At 43.4% G+C, this 27,585-nt stretch overlaps 1 protein-coding gene across 1 annotated transcript in view; it reads left to right on the top strand.

The window, feature by feature from the left end:
* VSTM4 (V-set and transmembrane domain containing 4) overlaps window positions 1-27,585 on the top strand; it is a 99,940-nt gene that overhangs the window by 59,728 nt on the left and 12,627 nt on the right. The window contains exons 4-7 of the mRNA XM_069240878.1: window positions 12,456-12,563; window positions 17,918-17,951; window positions 18,987-19,087; window positions 23,182-23,246. Of these exons, the coding sequence (XP_069096979.1) occupies window positions 12,456-12,563; window positions 17,918-17,951; window positions 18,987-19,087; window positions 23,182-23,246 (308 nt within the window). The remainder of the gene's footprint in view (window positions 1-12,455; window positions 12,564-17,917; window positions 17,952-18,986; window positions 19,088-23,181; window positions 23,247-27,585) is intronic.

Raw genomic sequence — 27,585 nt, forward strand, 5'->3', positions numbered from 1 at the left:
TGGACACAAGCACGGGGTCAACTTCAGGATCTAGTGTTGATAGACCGCCAAACACACACCTCGCTTCAATGGTGGAATCCTATAAATTTAAACCAAGGGCGGCCCTTCCAAGACCCAGTACCTCAATACGTGATCACAACAGATGCTTCCATGGTAGGGTGGGGAGCACACCTCAACCAACACAGCATCCAAGGACAATGGGACACTCAGCAAAAACAGCTTCATATAAATCAGCTAGAACTACTAGCAGTGTTTCTAGCATTAAAAGCATTTCAACCACTAATAGCCCACAAACACATTCTTGTCAAAACAGACAACATGACAACAATGTATTATCTAAACAAACAGGGAGGCACACACTCAACACAGTTGTGTCTCTTAGCACAGAAGATTTGGCATTGGGCGATTCACAATCACATTCGCCTAATAGCGCAATACATACCAGGAATTCAAAACCAGTTAGCCGACAATCTCAGTCGAGATCACCAACAGATCCACGAATGGGAAATTCATCCCCAGATACTACAAACCTACTTCCAAAACTGGGGAACACCGCAAATAGACCTATTCTCAACAAAAGAAAACGCAAAATGCCAAAACTTCGCATCCAGGTACCCACAGCCTCATTCCAAGGGCAATGCATTATGGATGAGTTGGTCAGGGATATTTGCTTAAGCTTTTCCCCCTCTCCCACTCCTTCCGTATCTAGTAAACAAATTGAGTCAAAACAAACTCAAACTAATACTAATAGCACCAACTTGGGCACGACAACCTTGGTACACAACACTACTAGACCTGTCAGTAGTGCCTCATATCAAACTACCAAACAGACCAGATCTGTTAACTCAACACAAACAACAGATCAGATATCCGAATCCAGCATCGCTCAATCTAGCAATCTGGCTCCTGAAGTCTTAGAATTCGGACATCTAGACCTTACACAAGAATGTATGCAGGTCATCAAACAGGCTCGAAAACCTACTACAAGACATTGCTACGCAAATAAATGGAAATGATTTGTTTATTACTGTCATAATAATCAAATTCAACCATTACACGCGTCCGCAAAAAACATTGTAAGCTACTTACTACACTTACAAAAGTCTAAGTTCACTTTTTCATCCATTAAAATACATCTCACAGCAATTTCTGCCTATCTGCAAATTACACATTCAACTTCACTATTTAAAATCCCAGTCATAAAAGCATTTATGGAGGGTCTAAAAAGGATCATTCCACCAAGAACACCACCAGTTCCTTCGTGGAACCTCAATATTGTATTAACACGACTCATGGGTCCACCATTTGAACCCATGCACTCTTGTGAGATTCAATACTTAACCTGGAAAGTAGCCTTCCTAATAGCTATCACATCTCTCAGAAGAGTAAGTGAAATACAAGCCTTTACCATACAGGAACCCTTTATGCAAATACACAAACATAAAGTGGTTCTACTCACAAATCCCAAATTTTTGCCAAAAGTTATATCACTGTTCCACTTAAATCAAACGGTGGAACTCCCAGTATTCTTTCCAGAACCAGACTCTGTAGCTGAAAGAGCATTACATACATTAGACATAAAAAGAGCACTAATGTATTACATTGATAGAACCAAACAAATTCGCAAAACAAAACAATTGTTTGTAGCTTTCCAAAAACCTCATGCAGGGAATCCAATATCCAAACAAGGCATTGCCAGATGGATAGTTAAATGTATTCAAACCTGTTATGTTAAAGCAAAGAGACAACTGCCTATTACACCAAAGGCACACTTCACTAGAAAGAAAGGTGCCACCATGGCCTTTCTAGGAAATATACCAATGACAGAAATCTGTAAGGCAGCCACATGGTCTACGCCTCATACATTCACTAAGCATTACTGTGTGGATGTGTTAACAACACAACAAGCCACAGTAGGACAGGCAGTATTACAAACATTATTTCAAACAACTTCAACTCCTACAGGCTAAACCACCGCTTTTGGGGAGATAACTGCTTACTAGTCTATGCACAGCATGTGTATCTGCAGCTACACATGCCATCGAACGGAAAATGTCACTTACCCAGTGTACATCTGTTCGTGGCATGAGACGCTGCAGATTCACATGCGCACTCCCACCTCCCCGGGAGCCTGTAGCCGTTATAAGTTGATAAAAATAAACTTGTACATTTGTAAACTTGTAAATATAACACTTCTAATCACATTATGTACATAAATACTTACTCCATTGCATGGGCACTATATACACAACTCCTACCTCACCCTCTGCGGGGAAAACAATCTAAGATGGAGTCGACGCCCATGCGCAATGGAGCCGAAAGGGGAGGAGTCCCTCGATCTCGTGACTCGAAAAGACTTCTTCGAAGAAAAACAACTTGTAACACTCCGAGCCCAACACTAGATGGCGGGATATGCACAGCATGTGAATCTGCAGCGTCTCATGCCACGAACAGATGTACACTAGGTAAGTGACATTTTCCATACATACACACACACTCACACAAATAAAAATGGAAATCACACTAAAATTATACATTTCTTTAAATGTGATGAATTAAAAAGAATAAGAACAACCCATCATGCGAGTTCAATACGTGTACGTAATAAAAATACTCAACAGATCAATAAAAAAAAAAAAGGTATTCTTTCATTTTACTACCACGCGCCTTGATGGGTTACAATTGACGATGATCAAAAACTATTACAATATATCAGCCCATTAAAGCCTAAATTCTAAGTCATGTGTGTACACATTTCATGATGTGCTTCATTGTGGTTTTCATTCAAAAGTCCTTAAAGCAGGGGTCTTCAAGCTGGGGGGCGGGCCCCCGTAGGGGGGTGTCAAGTGATCCTAGGGGTGGGCGCCATGCTCTGGTCAAAACAGTCATTACACAGATAACAGTGTTTTGTTTTAAGCAAAAACATGTTATTGAATTTTTAAAAAGGTAACAGTACTTAACTGCAATGTTTAAATACATCTAGACATATTTAAACATTGCCAGCTTTATAAAATAATTGTGAAAAAATTCTGAAGGGGGGAACCCAATGATTTTTATTTTTCAAATGGGTGGGCAAGGCATTAAAAGGTTTGGAGACCGCTGCCTTAAAGCAATGTGTATGCATTTTATGGGTCTTCTGATAAGGCACATGTCAGTATCTTTCATATTTAGGGGGTGATTTACTAACATTTTGCGCTGGGTTTGCATCATTAAAGTGATGCAAATCAATAGAAAATGTTTTTTTTATTATTTACTTTCCAGCACAAAAACTTGTTTTGTGCTGGAAATTGTCTAAAAGTAACGCACGGTTGCAGAAAGCGCTGCTTTCAATTACTTAGCACCAAGGGGGTGTTACATTTGCGTTCCCATGCAACCACCCACCCATTTTGATGCAAAACCCTATCTACCGAAAATATGAGACAGGGTTTTGCATCCAAAAATAATTCCTTTTGAAACCAGGCGTTAAAGGGAGAAATGTTTTCATTTCTCCTTTTTTTCCTCAATTTGCATTTGTGCTGCACTGTGCAGCACACATACAAAGCAGGAAAAGTGTTATAGGTTGTCTAGGAATAGTATTTTGTACTGGAAGGGTATCCTTCCAGTACAGAACTTATGCTAGACTCTCGCACATACCCTTGCACTGTAGCGCAATGGCGTGTGCGAGGTGCACAGCAGCTAAAATCTGCGACGGCACTAGGGAGAGGGGAGTAGAAACACATAGCTCTGTAGACATTGTGTTCTCCTTCTCTACATCTGCGTTCTCATGCCACCAACCACCCTTTTTGAAGCAAAAACCTACCTACCAAACATGTGAGACAGGGTTTTGCATCAAAAACTAACGCCTTTAGGAACCAGGTGTTAAAATGAGACACGTTTTCATTTCTCCTTTCTTTTCCCAGTTTGCATGCGTGCTGCACTGTGCAGCACACATACAAAGTAGGAAAAGTGTTATAAGTTGTCTAGGCATAGTATTTGTGCTGGAAGGGTATCCTTCCAATACAAAACCTATGCTAGACTCTTGCACACACACACTTGCACCATGGCGCAATGGCGTGTGCGAGGTGCACGCAGCTAAAATCTGTGCCGGCTCTAGGGAGCGGGAAGGAGAGAGACATATGTCTGTAGATATGGTGCTCTCCTGTTCCCTTCCTGTCACGCAATGCAGCACAGCATTTTGGCTGCTGCGCTGCGTTCGGTGAAAGTTTAGTTAATCTGCCTCACTGTGTTATGGCCTCTGAAATTGAGACATTGTAGTACTTTCAATGGATCAGGTTTAAAGGTTTAATGCTAGCACTTTTAATTGTGAGGCATGCACAGATTAAATGTGATAGAGATTCACACTTACTTCCACATGGGCGACAGCATCTGCATGATTGCTATTACTTTCCCAACTGACTCTAATATTTGCTATTGGGAGTAATTGAAAGCCAAGCCATATCTAGCCATGTTTTAGTTCTGGCTTTAGAGCTTCAGTTAAAGATAGCCGTGAAATTAAAGATGAATAGGATTCAATGAAGAGATTTGCCTTTATTATAAACTAAAGTCCCTTAGTCATTATTAAATCTAGAATGGGCATCATTTCTGTAATTAGATTTTTAATGGTAAGATAGTTGTTTGAAATATGTCATTCAGCTGTGATGTACATTGACTCAGAGAGCAGTACGTTCCAGTCACTCCTATGACACGTCTCTACGTTGATTAACGAGTAAATGTATCCTTTCTTTCCATTCTTTCCTAATTATAGTACTACTTTAGCACTTAAACATTTTTTCTGGAGTGATTTTACACTTTCAATATTTGATAAATAACAAATCAGTTTAGATTTCACAAAGCCTACTTCCAGTCTCAGTTGACTTGCCCTGGTCAAAACAAATATATTTTAATGCAGTTGCTGAGTTGAGACTCTTTGGCTGTATAAAGACTTCTTTCGAATGATATTGCACCTTAGGACCGCTAGGATGGTAATTTGGCTTTTATTACCCCTAAGGTCATTAGTGAGTCAATCATTCAACATCTTATTATTACTGAAAAGAAGAAGTAGATCTGTGCAAGGAAATACCTGGGGAAAAACAGATGACCTTGAAAGAAGGTTAGGCAAGAAAATAAAAAGAAGTACGCTGTGGGGTTCTTTTCCCATTCTAGAGATAATTTTGCTCATTAAAAATCTGTTTTCGATATAGGGTCCTCTGTATTGTGCGAGTCAGAGTACTAGGTCCAGTGGGATCCATTGGTTTGGCGTGGCACAAAATGGAGGATGAGGAGAGATTCCTACAGACAGTGGAAGGTCATGGCCTGCCCTCATGTGTCTGTAGTGTAGAGTTCCAATCACTGAGGAGGCTGATAGAGACAGGGCTGTTTTAATAAATTGCTAACAAAGGCCTGTTGCTTAGTTCTGCCTAAGAACTGCAATTTAGATGGTACAGTGGAGGGGTGGGATTGCAGTTTCTGTTGTTGAAGGTGCAACAGTTTGTAGACGGGGCTGCCCTTTTGTCTAGCTATGATTACTGCTTCAGCAAGTCTACTATTTGAAACATCACTTTGAAGAAAGAGTATGTCTGAAGAGTAGTCTGGATATTACATATTAATGAGAAAGAAAACAAACCAGTTTTGAAATTCACATTCCTCCACATGGAAAATGTGTATAAAAGTGGGATCCAAACCACCATGGTTTTTTCGCAATCTCATGTTTTTCTTGCCCAAGGAAGAAACACCCTAAAGAGAAATAAACGCAGGTAAAGTGCAGTTATGGTTACTAAACAAAACCTAACACCACTCTAATTTGTCAGGTATGTTAAAGTCAAGTTGGTGTTGAGGGTGAATCCAAATGACTTTGCTTTGGGTAAAAGTTGGGATTTGAAGCTATCAAGATTTAGTACATTGAAAGAGGTTTGCACAGTTTTTTGTTCATTGTTCGTGGTAATTTACAGAAATTCTGTCTAGGTGGGGCTTAGCTTCAGCTTGACGCTGGACATCCAAATTTGGTTGATGTGCAGGCATTGTTTTGGATGCCTAAAGCAGAGGGGACATTCAAGTAGAATTGTGTATCATCAGAAAATTGGTGAAATCTTGACGCTGTTTGTCTGTGGGCAGCATCCCAAGTGGCTCCATGTCAAGGTTGAAATTAACAGGAGACACTATTGAATACGGAGGGCCTTTGCAGGGGATAGGGATCTTTTGGGACCTCAGGGGCCCATGTGATTAAACTGAAATTGTTTAGAAAGGCAGTAGAAGAGCCAGTGAAGCATGCGACATGGCATGCGAAGTTTAGGCATTCTCCAAATTTTCAAGTAATGAGAAACCTAGGCCCATATTTATACTCTGCTTGCGCCCGATTTCCGTCATTTCTTTTACGCAAATTTGGCGCAAAACTAAGACCATATTTATACTTTGACGTTAGACCCCGCTATCGTCAAAATATTTCAGTGTGAGTCATTTTTTGGATGCGTGAAACCGCCTTGCGTTAATTACATGGAAGGTAGGCGTTCCCATCCAAAAAACTACTTAAACACCCGTGCGCCATATTTATCCAACTGGGCAAAAATGGCGCACGGCTGGGAGGCGGAGCTGGAAAATGACATAAATCCCTATGTGCGTAAAAAATTAACGCCTAGGTCAGGGCAGGCATTAAGGGACCTGTAGGGCTCTTGTCCGTGGTGGGAGACCATGGAAGCAGTCCACTGGTGCCCTTCCCTCCACCCAGGGACACCCCCTGCCAACCCAGCCCACCCCTGGAGGACACCCATAGATTTGGGGGACCCATCTATGGTGAGTGCAGGTAAGTATTTTTTTTAATTTTTTTTAAGTGACATAGGGGGCCTAAATGGGGCCCCCCTACATGCCACCCTGCCCAATGGCCATGCTCAGGGACTCTAACTTGGGCCCCCCTACATGCCACCCTGCCCACTGGCCATGCCCAGGTGACATGGCCATTGGGCAGGGGGGCATTACTCCTGTCTTTGTGCGTCAAAAAATGGCGCAAGTCAGGTTAGAGCCAATATTTTTTACTCTAACCTGACTTGCACCATTCTTTGACGCACAACCCCCATTCTTCCCTACACCTCCGCTGCCCGGTTATAGTAAATTATTTTGATGCTAATCAGGCCGCAGCACCGGCTAACGTCATTCCATAAATAAGGCGACCAGCTGGCGCGTTGGAATGGCGTTAGCCGGCGGTAAACTTTTTGACGCAAATCTGCCCAAGCGCTGATATGCATCAAAAAGTAGAAATATGGGCCCTAGTTTGCAGGTGTTCTCCAGTTGTGCAGATAATGTGACACAGGAATGTAGCCATAATGCAGACATTCACCTAATGAGGCACATATAGTAGAAGTGCTCTCCACATGTGAAATAATGAGGCACTCGAAGTGTGTCACATTCCAGATGTGCTGGTATTGAGGTATTGATACACCTTTTTGTGTAGACTTACTCTTGGAGTACTGGCACTAAGATCTCTGAAAAAGCCATACACCAACTGTACTCAAAATAAGAAACCAGAATTGTAGCAGTGGTTCAGGTGGACATGCAGTGCGACCTTTGAAGTATGGCTGTATTATTAATGAGCATAGGAAAGAATGCTCCTGCAAGAGATTCATGCGTATGCACAGTACGTAATGGAACACATGCAATGAGCCAAGATTCCAGATGTGTTGGCAATGACATAAAGGAAGTGAAGCCAGATTCCAACTCTTATGGCGATGAGGCACCTAGGGGCATATTTATACTCTGTTTGCGCCGGATTTGCGTCGTTTTTTTTACGCAAATCCGACGCAAAACTAACTCCATATTTATACTTTGGCGTTAGACCCGTCTAGCGCCAAAGATTTTGGAGTTTGCGTAATTTTTTAGCGTGGACACCTTCCTTGCGTTAATGATATGCAAGGTAGGCGTTCCCGTCTAAAAAATGACTCTGAGGCATGTGCGCCGTATTTATACTCCCGGGCAAAAATGACGCCCGGGAGTGGGCGGGTCAAAAAAAATGACGTCCAGCCCCTTTAGCGTCATTTTTTAGCGCCTGGTCAGGGCAGGCGTTAAGGGACCTGTGGGCTCGGAAGGAGCCCAGAGGTGCCCTCCCATGCCCCCAGGGACACCCCCTGCCACCCTTGCCCACCCCAGGAGGACGCCCAAGGATGGAGGGACCCATCCCAGGGAACTTAAGGTAAGTTCAGGTAAGTATTTTTTTTTTTTTTTGTGGCATAGGGGGGCCTGATTTGTGCCCCCCTACATGCCACTATGCCCAATGACCATGCCCAGGGGACATAAGTCCCCTGGGCATGGCCATTGGGCAAGGGGGCATGACTCCTGTCTTTGCTAAGACAGGAGTCATGTCAATGGAGGGTGGGAGTAAAAAAAAATGGCGCAAATTGGGTTGAGGCAGATTTTTTGCCTCAGACCGACTTGCCCCATTCTTTGACGCCCAAGCTCCATTTTCCCCTACGCCGGCGCTGCCTGGTGTGGGTCATTTTTTTTGACGCACACCAGTCAGCTCCGCCGGCTAACGTAATTCCATAAATAAGGCGCCCGCATGGCGCTTTGGAATGGCGTTAGCCGGCGTTAAATTTTTTGACGCACAACTGCGTTGGCGCAGTTGTGCGCCAAAAAGTATAAATACGGACCCTAATGTCTAGTCATACTTCAGATGTGTGGTTAATGCACCGCCTGTAGCTGTTTTACAGATATGCTGGTAACATGTGACCTAAAATATAGCCAAAGCCATTATTTAAAGAGAATGAGAAACCTGCAACGTGGCCTTCTTCAGGAGTGCTAGTAATTTGAGACCTAATGCACAGCCATGATGATGGCAATGCAACCCATGATATAGGCGGTCATTCTGACCGCGGTGGTCGCCGCCCGCCAAGCGGTTCCCGCCGAAAGACCGCACCGCGGTCAAAAGACCACGGCGGTCATTCCGGCTTTCCCGCTGGGCTGGCGGGCGACCGCCAGAAGACCGCCGGCCGGGCCAGCGGGACAGCCCCTTCAACAATGAAGGCGGGTCGGAATGGAGCCGGCGGAGTTGAAGGGGTGCGACGGGTGCAGTGGCACCCGTCGTGATTTTCACTGTCTGCTAAGCAGACAGTGAAAATCTTTGTGGGGCCCTGTTAGGGGGCCCCTGCACTGCCCATGCCAGTGGCATGGGCAGTGCAGGGGCCCCCAGGGTCCCTACGGCACCCGTTCCCGCCATCCTGGTTCCGGCGGTGGACACCGCCAGAAACAGGCTGGCGGTAAAGGGGTCGGAATCCCCATGGCGGTGCTGCAAGCAGCGCCGCCATGGCGGGTTCCCTGGGCCAGCGGGAAACCGGCGGGAAACCGCCGGCTCCCCTTTTCCGACCGCGGCTTTACCGCCGCGGTCAGAATCGCCCAGGAAGCACCGCCAGCCTGTTGGCGGTGCTTCCGCCGCACTCCGCCATGGCGGTCATGGACCGCCAAGGTCAGAATGACCCCCATAGTGTCAAACTCCATGTGTGCAGGGAATGTGGCACATTAAATCGAGGCAACACTCTGCATGCAATGTAATGAAGAGTGTGTGATTGAAGCCAAGGAGCCTATGCTCTGCACCTCAAGCCAATCTAGGACACTTGTAGGACCACGAAAAAGTCTAGCTATCTCTAGATGACGATGGAATCTGAGGAGTTTGGTTAGCACTGCTGTGAATTCCAGCTTGGTATAAGTATAAAGACTGATATAGTTATGTTTGCATACTGAGCGTGTCCTGATTTCCTTTTCGTAAGATCTGTGAAGCCAGAAAGTAGTCCACCAGACTGCTGCTTTTAATGTCAGGAACGCCTTCATGAACCATAGCAGTTATAGCTTCGTGATTCCAAACAACAGGATTTCATAGCAAGAGTAATATTCAATATTCCATTATGGGTGGACATAAGTCGAGGAGTTTCACTCTGCTGTATGCCACAGAGTTACGTAAAAACTGTGAGAGTCTGCGACCGGGAGGAAATCAGTACATCATGCTGATTTCACCACCAGGAGCTTGTTCCACGTGGAGAGATCAGCGTGAATGGTACCATGCAGTGCGACAGAGGGCCCTGCTGCTGCTTGAGTTGGTTTTACTGCTGCTCCAGTAGATTTTCTACTTGAGCTGCTGCTTTCCCAACGCGAACGGTCGTGACCGCCCGCAATGGGAAAATGTTGGCGGGTGCCCTCCGAGTGCCCAGAAGTCACACTAGGGGACGCCATTTCTCACTCACCAACTTACTGTTGGTGAGCTGCGCTCGAGAAAAAACGTTTACCAAACGGTGGGTGCTGGAATTTGGCTGGAACAGTGGCCAAAACTGCAGACTGCGCTGGAAGAGCAGAGTTTATCACCCACGCCTAGATTCCTCTATATGGCCTTTCAACATTAAAGAAGATAGCCCTTTGGGTTGAACTTTGTGTACCTGGAATTAGGCCCCTGGATTGATTTACTAGTGGATTCACAAGAGCTGACAAGGTGCCTGCATTTTCACACCTTCATGTTTGCTATAGGCAGATTGTCACTCAGCTACAGAAACGTCATGAAGGATAGAAAAGGGTTGCTGAAATTCCTGGCTGGATACACTCAAAGTTCACCAGCAGGGCCTCATGGCACTAGCCAACGTTAATAGATCTGGCACTAATAAGCTGGTGTGATGTCATTATCTTTATTTGTGTTGCAAGCATAAGCCACAAAGTTTGCAATATAACTTTCAAATAAAAAAATTTTTTTTGCATATAATATAATTAGAATAGTAGAGGTGCTTTCTATTAGGTAGATGTACATAGAATATCACAAAGGCGCTTTTTTGTTTTTATGCACATTACAGGAAAATAGAATTCATTTTGGGGCAAAAATAATATATTACCTGCTTTGAATTGCTGTAATGTGAAGGCATAGTTAAAACACAGACGAATGGCTAAGAAAATTAAAAAAGGATAAAGATTGGAAAGTTAAAAGCATTGGAAAAGAAAACTGATTGGCTGACCAGCCGGGGCAGTAAAGTGCAATTAATTTTAGGTGAGTATGCACTTGATCAGGCAAAATACCGTCACTCACAGTGCAAGAGAGCAGCAGTTGAAGTGGATTGATCTACTGTCCCATGCTGTATGATATGGTGGGCGGAAACAAAATGTGAATGACAGTTAAACGCAGGGGTGCTCTTGAGAGTCACATCATCTCTCTCCCTCAACACTGTGCTGATGTAAACGGTGCTCCTGGTGGTCTCATGTAGGCCTATCAGAAAGGAGGGCGGGTGATTTATTATTGCCCAGACCTATGCTTTTTGAAGGCCTAACACTTATGCTGTTACACTTATTTATATACTTTACGCCAAAGCTGCCCTATTTATTAATAGACAGGCAGTCTACACAGCAAAGACCATTGGATGGCAAAAGATACTAAGGGGCATATTTATACTCCGTTTGCGCCGGAACTGCGTCGGTTTTTTTTACGCAATTTCGACGCAAAACTAACTCCATATTTATACTTTGGCGTTAGACGCGTCTAGCGCCAAAGTCCATGGAGTTAGCGTAATTTTTTAGCGTGGACACCTACTTTGCGTTAATTATATGCAAGGTAGGCGTTCCCGTCTAAAAAATCGACTCCGAGGCATGTGCGTCGGATTTATACTCCTGGGCAAAAATCACGCCCGGGAGTGGGCGGGTCAAAAAAATGACGTACGGCCGCTTTTGCGACGCTTTTTAGCGCCTTGCCCACCCCAGGAGGACACCCAAGGCTGGAGGGACCCATCCCAGGGACATTAAGGTAAGTTCAGGTAAGTGTTTTTTTTTTTTTTGTGTGGCATAGGGGGGCCTGATTTGTGCCCCCCTACATGCAACTATGCCCAATGACCATGCCCAAGGGACAGAAGTCCCCTGGGCATGGCCATTGGGCAAGGGGGCATGACTCCTGTCTTTGCTAAGACAGGAGTCATTTCTATGGGGGTTGGGAGTCGTAAAAAATGGCGCAAATCGGGTTGAGGCGAAAAAATTGCCGCAACCTGAATTGCCCCATTTCTTGACGCCCAAGCCCCATATCCCCCTACGCCGACGCTGCCTGGTGTACGTCGTTTTTTTTAACGCACACCAGACGGCGCCGCCGGCTAACGCTGGCTAACGTCATTCAATAAATACGGCGCCCGCATGGCGCTTCAGAATGGCGTTAGCCGGCGCTAATTTTTTTGACGCAAAACTGCGTTGGCGCAGTTTTGCGTCAAAAAGTATAAATATGGGCCCAGATCTGGCTTATGTTATCTTTTCCGCATAGGTCATTTTTATGAAAATAATTAAACAGGGCCTTGTATAGTGTGTTGACCTGGGCCCCGCCACATTCCGGTCTCAATGGCTTTGCATATTTCTAGTACATTCCGGAATGCTCGTGATATTTCCATTGTCGCACTCTTAATCAATGTCTTTGCTTGCCTGTGCTCGCTGTCTTGCACCCATATCCAGGGATACGCTTGATATTCTAATTTTTTTCTGTTCCTCCCCAGATCTGTATGTGTATGCTGTGCTGTTGTGCTGCACGGGGATCCTCAGCATTCTTCTCTTTGCACTTGTGGTTTGGTGCCAATCTCTTCCCAACAAAAGAAAAACAAAAGGTAGGATGTTTCCAAAAAACAGAAGCAGCTCTGACTAGGGTTGGGATGGGGCTTAGTGCTCCTCTCCCGGTGCACCTATTCATTTCTGGGCAGAGAGTACTCTTGCCTTCCCTCTACTGAGCGAACCCGGGCCAGACAAACGTAAAGCAGATCCTACAGAGAGTGTTTAACATTGGTCTAAAAGGTCCGAATCTTTGACAGATTTTCAGAAAAATGTGTTCGATGTAGATTCATTATGTTTACACTTAACTTCATTGGATACCCAGAAAATCTTTGATCCAGCATCCTGGTCTTAAGTAAACTCTTCTCTTATGGTATCTCTTCTTCGTTTTACGGAATTTCCTGGAGGGTCACATGAGACCCAAGGGTAATTTTCCATTGTTTTATTTAGATATAATTAAAAGCATGGTGGTGCACAAGTTGGAATCAAACGCAGAGAGATCCTTTGAGTTTCTTGCATACTGCACTGATGACAGAATTGAATCTGAATATTTTTTTTTATTTGGGGGTTTATTTTATTGACTGTACCTGTGAGCTTACTAAAGCATATTGTAATTGGGATGTAGAGTTTTGAATATTTAATTGTCTTTTTTAATATTAATACATACTTTTATAACTGCCTATACATACTTTGTTTCCCTGCCTATTGCTAGGAGGGCTGCTCAAAGGTAGTCACCAGGAAACCAAAGAGCAATTATAGGGCCTGATTACAACTTTGGAGGAGGTGTTAATCCGTCCCAAATGTGACGTATATACCACCAGCCGTATTACGAGTTCCATAGGATATAATGGACTCGTAATACGGCTGGTGGTATATCCGTCACATTTGGGACGGATTAACACCTTCCTCCAAAGTTGTAATCAGGCCCATAATTACAATTATATAGCGCTTGTTGTTGTTTAGTGTTGCAGAACTTTATGACTTTTGCAGCATTCTGGGGAATCACAACTGCTCCACTTGAGGCATCATTTTGCAGAATCAAAACAAGGACTAGGCTTCCCTGGCACAAGAGTTTCAGTAACAAACATGATATAATAGACAGAGTGGTGAGAAATCAATAAAGGGATGCTAGGAGCACAGTGCTTAAAGTTAGAACATCACCAAACTAACCACTGTATTGGGGAATCAGAACTGAAATGACCTGGAACAAACTTGGCTGCTCAGAAGGTTGTTCATCTATCATGAACTGTGGTCTGGCATTCGAAAATGTGAACCCTCTATCCCACTTCACCTTCAGTATGTTTCATAACACTCCATGTCATGGAGACCATGGTTGGATCCACAGCAACTTGATATGTTATGAGATTCTTGTGCGCAGAATGTGGATTGACTGAATGGAAGTGACAATGAACAAGCACTGGCAAAGCCAATAGGTCTCGCCTATGAGGTGAAACCCTTTGGCTTTGTCAATATTGGAGTTACCAGTGCCAGGGATACTTCTGTCACTGGCCCCATCAGAAGTAAGATGCTAATCATAATGAAAGCAATAGTGCTGAATAACCCAGTAGTTGTCTCCTACCCATGCACTCATACCCACAGGCCTAGAAGATTCTGTGCAACCCCCTCCACGTTCTAATGTCTAAGTGACAGGCTTTGGCACATGGACAACAGACTGTGAATCCTACATTCCCCGTTTAAACAATTTGCTGAGTATGGGAAAGTTGCTTTATTTCCCTGTGACTCTTCCCAATGACTTTTCCTCCATCTGTTCAAAATTAGGTGTGTCCAGAGTTGATTTGTGGCTCAGCATTTATCTCGACCTGAGGCTAAAATCATAAATCCAGCAATATATCAATAACATTGAAGCAGAATTTTCCCTACAGGAACAACAGAGAAGGCTAATTTTGCAATCCATGAAGGTTTATTATCAAATTAGTAAATTTACAATCTTAATTTGTATCATTTAAGCATAAACTAGTTTTCACCTGAACACAGCATGTATGAATATAACCCAAGCAATTCAATTCAGCATATGCAAGTGCACGTTTTTAACGATGGCATATTCAACATGAGATAAAATTCCATTCCCATTAAGGGAAACATCATAATGCTAAGCTAACCTTGTGGGTAAGTCTGAAATTTTTGAAGCAGCTGGTGTCTGCAAAAACAGCATTGAAAGTATAACCAAATGAAGGTTCCAAACAAGAAAAGGGGAAATGTACTTGTACTTGCCCTTGTAAGTAAGTCTACGAGTAGAAATATAAGGATTATTAGATCTCATGAGCTGCAAAGGTGAACAGATTCAAGCAAAGACACATCTCCCACAGTTCCCACCATAATAGGAACCGGTCAAAAATCAGTGGTCCCGATGTACTTGGTGTCAGCCTCCTTCTCACAAATAATACAATGCCAGATTCTTCCATCATCAAAGCCTTCTCGATATCTCATAAAGTATTATCCAGCCTGTGCAAATGCTGGGAGTCATAGCCCGGCCAATTAGTTGTAACAAACTTGACCTTCACACAACAAGCCAATAGAAATAATTTTCAATGGGAACACGTGACTTTGGTGCCTTAAAAAAAAAGTTATGCCCAGCAAGCAAAAATACATTTCCTTTAAAACGAAGTCGGGCACCTAGGCCCACTTATGTCATTGTTAAGATGCATATATCCCAACTGTAGCTAAATTGCAAACATATGAATTGCTTGTTTCACTAAATCTAAATGTAAAATAATGGGTAAGCATATTGCAAGATAACATATTATTAAGCACACATAAATTATGTTGACATTGTGTCACTGTATATATTTACTAAAAATTATATTCATTTGTTGTTTTTATAATATCAACATCCTTAACATTTTAAACATTGAAATCATATGCCATGGAAGTAGAGGTGCAGGGACTCCCCCAAAATAATCAAGGTGGAATTCAGAAGGTGAATGAGCAATAATCATGCCTTTAATCTTGTCACATTTGCTGTGTGTTCAATGGCAGAGGTCAAATGCCAGGCTATGTCTTCTGATCGTTTGCTGCTGGTGCTTTTAACATGAAGATTGGTGTTTATTTTTCTTTCTCCGGCTGCAATGTTGGAGGATTTTGAGCCTTATGTATCTATTAATTTTCTCCTAAGGACAGAATGGGTGATACATTAGACCCTTGGTAAAGTGTACCATCTGACATTCTTGCTGGGGTACAAGTGGTCTGAAAGGAAAGGCAGAAGGATGTTTTATTTTCTTAAACAAAACAACATATTTTGGATGTCACGCAAAGTGGCTTTGCTTGGCTTCATAAACATGACTTAGTAGATTGCACCATGCATGTACCATGTTGCTTGGTGCAAGCATGGCACAAATCACTCATAAATGTGCCCCTCAATTTCTCTGTGCCTAAAAAAATGCGTGTCTCCTTGTTTAATGTAATTGGTGCTCATGTAAAGCGCTCCAATACTCTGATACCTTCGGGTCGATTTAGCGCTATTTAAAACTGCTAAACAAATAAGATGTCCTAGTTTCAGGCATTTTCTTTTCTACCACCCTGGTGGGGCCTGGAGATCACTTGTGTAGAAGGTGTCGAGGAGCTCAAAGGTTGACCTTAAACACCCTTTCCCTTCTCCTTCACTGCAGCTGTGACAGATGGGCCCATCCATAACCAAGGCGAATGCATTCACTTTTAAGAACAGCTCTGGCTCAACATGCCAAAGAAGTTAACAAGCCCGTGATTTATTTTAACCCCATGGACATTTGCTATAAAACTCTTTACTGCTGGTATAAAGCTGGACCTGTGCCACACTGGCATCTGTTTTTAATTGGTCAGCGTGGGTGTCCGGAGCCAGCCCTTCTCCTTTGACTCAGTGTGGTGGCAGTGGAGCCGCAGTGTTGACGCTGTATATTTTCCTTAAGCTGCACTAATGACAGAGCTGCACACTGACGGTGAAGCTGTGCACTCTTATGGAGCTCAGAGCAATGGCCGCTGCAGCATCGCAAGACTTGGCAGCTCCCTTCCCTGTGTCTCCACGAGAGCTCACAGCATTGCCTCGGCTCCACAACAGGCCGAAAATTTTGTATTTGTGACCGTGGCTCCACGTCAGTGGACAGCCCTCTATGAGATAACACTTATAGATTATATTGACTGCTCAGAAAGACTAGACTGAAACAAGGAGCTCCTGGCCTGGAGCCACCTGACTTTCTTTCTTACTCATGTAGTGGTGTAGAAGAGGGATTTTTGCTAATTGTATATCTATAGACCAGTGATACTCAAAGTACGGCCCGGGGGCCGCATGCGGCACTCTCAACCTTGACATGTGGCCCCCTGGTTCACAGCTGCACTCTGATGCTGTTTACACTAATAGATGCTAACAATAAAAAAGATGTTAAAGAAACAGGCAAGGATTTATTTAAAGCATTATTAGTGTTAAACAAAGAAGGTAACTGTTAAGTCCTGCATCATTTAACTTTAGGAGCACCTTCATTTTGAAGTAATCTTGCAGCGAAGTGCAAACATATGATAAAGTCTCAAAATTCAAACAGTGTATTTAATTAACATGCAGAACCTTTTCACTTCAGTACATCAGATTATATCAGCGGATTGAGAAGTATTATTTTAAAAGGGATAGTTTTCAAACATGAAGTTAGAAATATCAATTCTTCCCTCTACCCTGACAATGCCAACAGTGAAATGTGCCAAGTAGGTTGTTATGTGCACCCTTTGGGTGAGCTGGCTTCCTATTATACAAGTAAAACATTTTAGTTTTTTTAAATCAAACATAGGAGAAGTTTTTGCACAGTGGACATCATGAAGTCATGTATTTTATAGGTCCTGTTTATGTGATAATGAAGGGAAGAGAAATAAAACTATTGACTAGGATCACACAATTTGGTAAAGTGGGGAAGCCGGGATTAATCCAAGGTTTTCTGGTTTCACATTGTGCAATTCAGCATCTATATGTATATGCTTTGTTTCATCTACACCCACCTTACAACCAATGCCCCCCAAAACCCCCACCCCAACCACATCCCGCTGACATCAATGCGGCCCTCGGACACATAACAGACCACATCTTTTGGCCCCTGGGAAAATGTTTGTGGGTACCCATGCTATAGACACTTCAATAGAGAAAAAAAACGTTTGGATTGGATTTCCATACAAGAGATTTCCCTAGGTCTGCAGGGCCATGCTCTTAATTCAACGCTCCTCCTGTGGCAAATGTGAGTTCTCAGAAATCTGAAAGTTATATTTTCTTGTAGGATCAACTGCATCAATGACATAGTTGTTTTTTGCCTACTTTTTCCTTTAGTACTTGTATTACATTGTGCCAGGAGACCAAGACTGAGAGATTAAGTTGCAGCTGGTAGTTGTGAGACACTTGGCCAAGCTGACCCTCACCATCTTTCTATATTGTTTTCTCTTACAGTACGACATCAGTTGGTGAGACATCCTCAGAACAGGTAAGAGACCCTTTGCAACAGGCACACTGTTATCATGTACAGATACTATGTGTTCTGCAGAGCTCATGGCCTCAACCTTTCCATAGCTCAGAACTAATGGGCAAGCTGTGATCAAGAATACAAAACTTCACATGGTTTGTGGCGGGTGAGAGACCTACAGTGAAAATAACAGAATGATTTGTGTTGCCTAAGGGTAGAATGTCACTGCTAAATATTGATTTAGCTGAAGACTTTCACTTCATTGGCATCTACTGACTCATAGAACACCATTGATCTGGAACACAGGCTGTCACAAGACTTATTAGCAGGACACATCAGACCAGCTGTGACCTAAAACACAGACCTTTCTGTGCCTAGTGCCAGTGACCTACAGATCTGCTGTAATCGAGAACAGAGTCCCCTATGGGCTTTTATTAAGGACTCGCTAACCTGCGGTGATCCTGAGAATATCCTGAACCTTGCTGTACCTGAGCAATAGTGAGAAAACCACCAGGGACTCAAACTCTCCGAACGTGTGCACCAGAGATAACACAAATATATATCCAGTGTTTTAAATGGGCAGGTACTGTCCGGCATTGAGTACTGCAGATCTATCACTTGGAAGCGGGAGCACCTGCACGTTTCAGCACTGCTGCAGTACATTTAATGAGAGAATGTCAGCACTTCTCAGGGACAGATGGGTACTGTGGATAGCGAGTAAAAGCACTTAGATGTTGTTTCCATTTAAAGCACTGCATATATTATTGTATTTGTTTATAATCGGTAAGCACACGAGTGCCACCCCTCAATACCAGCCCCTGTATATCACCTTGCACTACCTGTATCACACAAGAAAGATTATAATTTCAACTCTTTTGACTCACTCTGAGATCCCCTGTGAAGAACATGTAGGTTAATGATCTCATCCCAGTGGCCCTTATACTCCTTATCTATGGATCAGTGATCCTCCTCGGATTCCACACCTTCTGTACCTGTTGGTCATCCACCAATACCCTGTGTTTGTCTTTACGTTGCTGTCCTCTCTGTGTCTTACAGTTCGGGTGAGACAGTGACGAGTGTGTCAAGTTTATCTCCACTCCAGCCAAAGAAGAAGAGGAAGCCGAAGCCTGAGCTTCCTCCAGCGGTGCCTGTGAAAGGTAAGGAGGTGCCCAGGGAGCCCATGGTGCCAGTTTTTAAAAAGGATTTCAAACCAAATTAAACATAAAGGGGTATTCGAGGGATGGGGCAAATGCATACCAGGCCAAAGACACCATGGAGTAGCGAAGCATGCACACACTAGCCCAAAGTGAGGAGGGTGTGAGCAGAAACCCATCACGATGTGACCCACGTGTTAACCTGCACATGACACATAATTTTAGAGAGAAATGGATGAGTTAGAGCTATAGACCCACCTCATCCGCATACTGGTCAAAAGATGGTGAAACAGACACATGTCATCCTAAAGTGACTGGGGCGCAACAGTGGGAATCAATCAATGGGACCTGGAAGTTAAAGTGTAGACACACAACACCTCAAAGTGGACAACATATGATAACAGAACTACGTCATTACAAAGTGGCCTGAGTATAATAGACAGAACAGCATGGTAGATCAGAACTGAGCACATCTACTTCACCCTAGAACAACGTGGACCCACAACACCCTCAAAAAGGCAGAGGTTGGTTAGCACTGATCTAAACAGGTAACTGGGAAATGACACATCAGACACCATTTCACATCCAGTGGCACTGATGGATGGAGCAGACCCACATGACATTACTCAAAATGTCAGGGAACTTATAAAATGTACATACTTCACTCAACTGTGATGTGATAATGAAGATCACTCCAAGGGACCTGGAACTAAAAGCACATACAAACCTCGCCGAGAGTAACCGTAATGTGATAGACAGGAATAAATGAGGCTATAATGACCTGGAAGTGGTAAAACAGGCACAATTTACACAATACTGATGCTGGACTTCTAAAGAAGTACAGGTGTTCCCAAGTGACCTTGACATAAAACAAAAGATACACTTTATCCGAATGTTACCTGGAAATGAATGAGCAGGCACACATCATCCAAAGGACATGCATATTAAATCACCAACAGATGCTACTAGGGCAAGGCTTGGAGCTGAGATCCTCTTGATACAATGGCCCATATTTATACTTTTTGACGCAAAACTGCGCTAACGCAGTTTTGCGTCAAAAACATGGGCGCCGGCTAACGCCATTCTGAAGCGCCATGCGGGCGCCGTATTTATTGAATGACGTTAGCCGCCGGCGCCGTCTGATGTGTGTTAAAAAAACGACGTACACCAGGCAGCGCCGGCGTAGGGGAAAATGGAGCTTGGGCGTCAAGAAATGGGGCAAGTCAGGTTGAGGCAATTTTTTCGCCTCAACCCGATTTGCGCCATTTTTTATGACTCCCAACCCCCATAGAAATGACTCCTGTCTTAGCAAAGACAGGAGTCATGCCCCCTTGCCCAATGGCCATGCCCAGGGGACTTATGTCCCCTGGGCATGGTCATTGGGCATAGTGGCATGTAGGGGGGCACAAATCAGGCCCCCCTATGCCACAAATTTTTTTAAAACAAATACTTACCTGAACTTACCTTAATGTCCCTGGGATGGGTCCCTCCAGCCTTGGGTGTCCTCCAGGGGTGGGCAAGGGTGACAGGGGGTGTCCCTGGGGGCATGGGAGGGCACCTCTCACAGGTCCCTTAACGCCTACCTTTACCAGGCGCTAAAAAACTGCGCAAAAGCGGCCGTACGTCATTTTTTTTGACCCGCCCACTCCCGGGCATGATTTTTGCCCGGGAGTATAAATCCGACGCACATGCCTCGGAGTCGATTTTTTAGACGGGAACGCCTACCTTGCATATAATTAACGCAAAGTAGGTGTCCACGCTAAAAAATGACGCTAACTCCATGGACTTTGGCGCTAGACGCGTCTAACGCCAAAGTATAAATATGGAGTTAGTTTTGCGTCGAAATTGCGTTAAAAAAAACGACGCAATTCCGGCGCAAACGAAGTATAAATATGCCCCAATGTTTCAATATTCTAATGTTAATGAGCCAAAATATTTAATTTTAAAGCATAATGTTCTTAATATATTGGCTATAAAGCCTTTCTGTCACAACTTTGCAGTTCATTCGTAAAAGCTGCCCTTGTTCTCCCAACATTCCACGAGTTTCCCTTTGTTTTAAATGGCGAATCCATCAGTGCACATTATTTTAATAGATTGTGGAATTGATCATGCAGATTCGTTCCTGCATTTGAACCTGGAGGTTATAGTACTTGGTCTGGAATTGAATGAGCTGACCTGCATCGCTATAAAGCGATCTGGAAATGATAAAACAGACTCCCATTCAAGAGAGGCACATATCCAAAATAGATCTCCCACTTCCTGTTCCAGAGCCATGAGGAAGTCGTAGAGCAGACACCCACCATGACGTACAGATGAGAGGGGACATCTCACCCCAAAATACCTGGCAGGTAGATAATCAAATGGCCTGGCACAAAGACATAGCAGATACGCGCTATCTACTGGTTATCACAAAAAACGGGATAGGGCATTTTAGCCAGCTCGGACTGAGACAAATAATAGGCCTGGGCGTCTAAATGAAAGTGGCCCCATTAGCGAACCAGGTAGCTAAAAACAATGGCCCACATTTCAAGATCGGGCCAGTTTTGAACTTGTAGAGTCACACTGTGTGTGTATTTTGCAAGGTGTGGGGGACTGCGTGCATTTGTGTTTGCTGCAGGCAATATCTGTGGTAATATCATGGAAATCACCAGTAAACAAAACAAGGTACATCTGGTCATAAAACACCCCCACGAACTGCTAAAATACCGACCCACACACTGATCTGTCAGACTAGCCCATTGGGCACTGCCTGGTTGCCCTGTAGCCCAATGCGACCCTGCACATTAGTCATATCAGACTAGAGCAGTGGCCTTTAAACTATGTGGCAACACACCCACCCCTTGAGGCTCAGAGTCATGCCAGGGTGTTTTGTAGCCTGGGCGTAATCACAATTCTGTGTGCCCTAAAACCCTTGCTTCCTCAGACAGTGTTTTACAGAATCTCCTCATTCATGACACGAAAGAGACCTGCTGTCCTAGTCTCTTCTTTAATTGTAATCAGTGAATGTCCTAGAGTAGCTCTTCAAAGTCAAAGACAGCACTGCTAGGCACCCACACCTTGGCATCTCTTTCAGTAAGCCACCAGGAAGACAACGATACGCACTGCTATTCAATTTCACAGGCTGGCTAAGAAATAGTGTTGTACCCAAGCTTCCTAAAAATACAAGGCCTTTACAAGAAAAAGTTTAGAAAATGCTCACGATTATAGGTATAGAAAATAGTGTGTGCCTTCAATAACATACAACACTCCATGTAGGTCTTTCATATAATTTAGATCACAAATAACCATTTACGTAGCTCACAATACAAAGTAAGTTGCACTTCTGGCACTTAATAACATTACTTCAAAACCAAAGACCCTCATTTTATCAATGCCCAAATAATGAATGCTTATTTAGCCCTGCAAGGATCGTAATTTATCACACCCAAGCCACATGGTGATGTTTGCAACAACAGCATAACCCAATGAATTAATTCACAGTGTCAGACTTTGTGACTGGCGGGTTTCACAAGCATCTGTGCAACAACTACAGGAAACTCATTGAGCTTTTTTTTTACTACTGCATGAACTCTCTGAGCTGTCTTATAACTGCATGAACTCAATGAGTTATCATACTAGGGTTTGAATCTCTGCCTTCCAGATTACAAGCAGGGCTTTGCATAGCATTGCTACTAACCTGAACAACTGTGACAATAAGTGACATGTAAAGAAAGCAAGTACAAAAGACCGTGCCTAAGTCTCTGTGGGTTCACCTTGTGCTTTTTGGGTCCTACGTGGCAAAGAGAGGGTGACTAATGATGGTGTGAAGGAAGGTTAAGTGTGTCTGTAGAAAGGCTAATACCAAATAGAAATGTAATCAGCAGAAAAGGTATGTATCCAGTTTTCATGAGATTCGGGAAAGAGAATTTTGAGAAATTCCATGATTTTGTTTGTCCATACTCAGCATGAAAGTGAAAGGAAAAACCTACTTCACGGTCACGAGACCCATGATATAGTAACCAAATGCACGTAAAACAAATCTACACATGGACAGTCGCTTTGGGTTTAATTAAATAATGGCTTCTACATTAATTCCCTATCCTGATTGCTCTTTCCAGCTCCAGTGTTGGAGGTGCCCCCTGGACCCAAGTTGCTGAAGCATCACACGGGTAACATTGTACTGGTAAGTCCTGGCTTGTTTCTTTTTAGACATCTTATGCTTCTAGTGTCCGGTCTACATTGAGACCTGCATCCACACCCTTACCGGATACAGCAAACTCTAGAAGGGATGCATTTCCCCTCTATGCCTTGAGTGCTCACAAGGTTTTCACATTTATATCAGTGATTGCTTGGCCTCTGCACTGCATGGCATGCTCAATGCTTGTCTAGAAACAGAGCATACCCAGTGGTCTATGGGACTTCCATTTCGAGCCCCAGAACATTTTCTTTTCCTATGGATGCATAACTTTATTTGTAAAAAAACTAAGAGCAGGAACCAAATGTTAGGAGCCTGCCACCATTGTTGCCATAGTCCAAGGTACCGGATACCAAGGTTGACTAACCTAAATTCCACCCATGCCTTCTCTCTTTACCATAGTTTACCTAGCTTTCTCTCCTTTTTCCAATTTTCCTTCTTGCATTTCTCTCTCTTGCTCTGGGCCAAAGTCTGATGATGAAAAATAAGTCATATTTTGCCTGTGCCTGCCACCAACAATCACGGATACAAATGCATGCAGAACAGGATGTAGTTGTGACCCTTACTGAAAGGAATAAGTCTCTAGTTCTCAAAGATCAAAGTGTCCAAATTATGATAATGTCAGACATATTCGAGTTATGGCCCAAACCAAAGCTGTCTTCCTCTGATTGTTAAGCTCAGTTGATTACTGTGAAGATGAGCTGTAACATATCTACCCTGGGCTAGCAGGCGTAGCGAAAACCATGAAGCAACTGTTCTTCTCACAGGTTCCATGATTGTAGCCTCTGTGGAGAAGGGCAGGATTGACCCTATTGCGTACTGTGAACTAAAAGCTCTGGAAGAAAGTTGGTGTTCTGATACTATAGATCTCTTGAAAGCAGAGGCATTAGAAAGGCTGTGTGTTCTTCACCTTTTACGTTCGACCAAAAATGATGGAGGAAGTAATAGTTTTCCTATCTCACACCTGACACAGATTTCCAGGGATTATTCTGAAGGGATGAGTGATCCTGTAATACTTGTCGGGGAATACTAGGAGTTTCCAGTGATGGTCTCAGAGTTCCTATTAGATAGCTGTCATACTGAGTAGCTGGGACTTGTGGAGAAGATCTGTGTTTATGATGATCACATGTCTTCCATGGAATAGGAAGCACTAGAAAATAGACTGATTGCACCTGTAGCTTATTTGCCGTGTAGATGCAATGAGCATAGGACAGCTGATGACTCCTTTAGGAAATATGTAGAGGAACAGGATGGATACTGGATAAGGGCAGAACATTCATTATCTTCTTTACTATACCAATGAGTGCTTTCAGATCTCCCATATAACAACAGAAGCTAGTGCATGGAAAAATATATTCCTGTCACATTTGCAATGCACTAAACATTGCACTTCTAGGTAACTACACCCTATGTCCCCTCTTGTTATAGTTACTACCTTCTGAAGAGATGTGCACCACTGTGCCTTATGCTAAGAATCCCAATGAATTAGCACCCTCCCAGAGAACAGCTAATCATATATACACTCATAAACCCTAAACCTTTGCACCATTCCATGGAACAAGAGCTCTCACACCATTCTGAGGAACATGTCCTCCTATCACACAAGCTGTGCTCCTTAAATCCTGAAGCAAAACGAGCAGGATTGTTTGCCCTGTCTACCAAAGTTACTCAAATCTCAGCCCAATTCAGCATAAGCTGATTAACCTTGGACGTCTTAGAGAAGCCTCTGTGGTCAAGCAAGTACTAGGGCCACTGTTTGTTGTGTAAAAGAATAAGATAAGTACAGGGGCCCAAAGTTTTCTTAGATGCCCCCAGCCAGTGCTATCAAAGGTCAGAGTGCTGAATACCAAGACTGTGTAGTCTTGATTTCACCCCATGCCTCTTTAATCCACCACTAGACATTCCCTGCCTCCTTACCTCACTCTTACTGTTCTTTTTCACCCTGCTTTTCTCCTTTGACAGTTTTCTGTCTTTTTTACCACCTCCTTTCCCGTTGTTGTGTTTTTTTCTCTTTTGCTTTAGATCAAAAATAAGTGCCAGTCCATAAAAGTGATTGCTGATGGGACCTACCTGCAGCCACCAGCTCACATTAAACACTGATCACACTCAGAGAGTAAATACTCTTGTGGAGGGTCTTTGAAAGTTGATACATATGCTATCTCAGATGTCCAAGCATCTTAGGGAATGAAGGGGTGGAGGTGTATTTACAAATCCCAGCTTCAAATTCCTAAAATTCGTTCTTCAGTTCTGTGGGCCCACATAGACATGTATGTCTGAGTGTAGACATTAATAGGAAGAAAGTATCAGTCCTGCGTTCCCTTTGGTCATTTCAGGCCCAATATTCCTCTCCAAGGATTACATGATGCCTAGCCTTTTGATCTCACTGGCACATGGACTCTCTCTATCTCACTCTCTATCTCTCTATCTCACTCTCTCTCTTTATCGCTCTCTCTGTCACTCCATATCTTGATCTTTAATCTCCAATCTCTTGTTGCTCCCACCTTACTGTTCAGACAATGAGACAGCTAGGGTTGGTACCCATTTTGCATCACTGTTCATCAGCTGGTGTGGGAGGAATCAGGTCAGTTAGAACAGTGGTTTCCAACCTGTGCTCCGGGGAAACCTGGGGGTCTGCAAAGCCTCCTTAGGTGGTCCAGGACTGCTTAGAAAATTAAATAATATTAACAGATTAATAAAGTGTACAGAAATAAAGTGGCTAAATGCACAGTTGAATATTTGAAAGAGTACTGTAAATATCAAGGATTTTGAAATTGGAGGCTAAAAATTAAATAAGTATTCCCAGATTGATTTGTGGGAGCACTGCAGGTGCGTTAATAAGATTATAGTATGGATGATGTGTGGCTTCAATTGAATTTAGAAAAGCTTTCCTCTCTAGCACTGTGAGGAATCCACAAGGTGTGCAACATCGACCACCACTTGGGAGTAGGACCTACTCCGTAGTGAGAGCTGCTAGACTTTCAGATCATTTTCTTTGTGGGTGTCAGTTGTGCAGATATGTATGACTCCCTCCCTCACTACGTCCGCCCTGTTCTACACTTCCAAAGCGCACCTGGGAGGGTATCAGGTGCCTAGCGCTTAATCTCTCACTACCCCAGAGCTTGTGGTTAAGATATGCACAATGTGTCAGCTGTTCAAGATTGCGTAGATGACTATGTTTGGGGACGTTGAAGGCTAGGGTGGGTTGGGACTGGGCAAAAGTACTTAAAAAAGAAAGATTACTTCAGCCTTTGCATTCAAAATCACCCTTTTCTAAGGTTTTTGGAATGGGCATTACTGGCCTGATGGTAGATTTAGGAAAACCTGCTGACATTTGTGATACCAAAACATAAATCCAGACCAGCAATCATAGGTAATTATTTTGTACAATGTCGTTTATATACGAAAACTGTTGCATCATTCATTTAAAAAATCGATTGTTGTGACTCTGTGGGTGTGACTGACATCGGGAATGGATGTGCACATATACCTATGAATCAAAAAAGAGAATATGAACAGTTTCAACAAAAACAGATTTGTAATTCAGTTCTTAAGTGATGCCACAAATAAATTAACACCAGTTCTTTCATTTGGGGGGATCAAAGTTGAGCCAGTATTTTGGGATTCCTTTTATTGGGATTCGGGAGCTGATACTGTAACAAGCACTGGCAATGCCAATAAGTCTGTCATTTAAATAAAATTCACGCAACACATATGCCCACTCAATTTTGAAGGGCCGGAGAAGAAGAGAGATTTGTAGGGTAAACGTTCGTGCTCTTTCTTACAACGACCTAGCACCAAATAACGAACGTGCCCTCTTCAAAACATCCCTGACTCCAGGCTGAATCACCATGTTGTATGAGAAATTGCCCATTATTACTGGTGGATCAAACATCCTAGCATTCCACGGATGAGACCCAACAGGTATATGTATAAAAAGAATGGGATGGCCTCACACACACCCAGGGTGTCATGCTTCATCATCAGCCATTCCGCGCTCACCAAAGCATTCTGTAAAGGCAGTCGAGCCCTCGCCAGCAGAGCGAGGGAAGGAACAGGTAGAGTCAGAGGGATCCAAAAAAATCCTTGGCACCTACCAAAAAGACACTCTAGATTTTTAGAAAGGCGGTAAAGGGATGGTTAAAATCTATGATAGGACATATGAAATCTATTTATGCCACTCATGTCCTACTTAGGTCGACATGTTTCAGCCCTTAATTGGCCCACAAAGGGGTCTGGGGCTTTCTTCAGGACCAAACAACCCAATGTGACCATCTGTAGTCCCCTAGTCAGTAAACTATGAAAAAGTTATGGTTTTTATTGTGAAACT

Source organism: Pleurodeles waltl, chromosome 6 (genome assembly GCF_031143425.1).
Source record: "Pleurodeles waltl isolate 20211129_DDA chromosome 6, aPleWal1.hap1.20221129, whole genome shotgun sequence".
NCBI lineage: Eukaryota > Metazoa > Chordata > Amphibia > Caudata > Salamandridae > Pleurodeles > Pleurodeles waltl.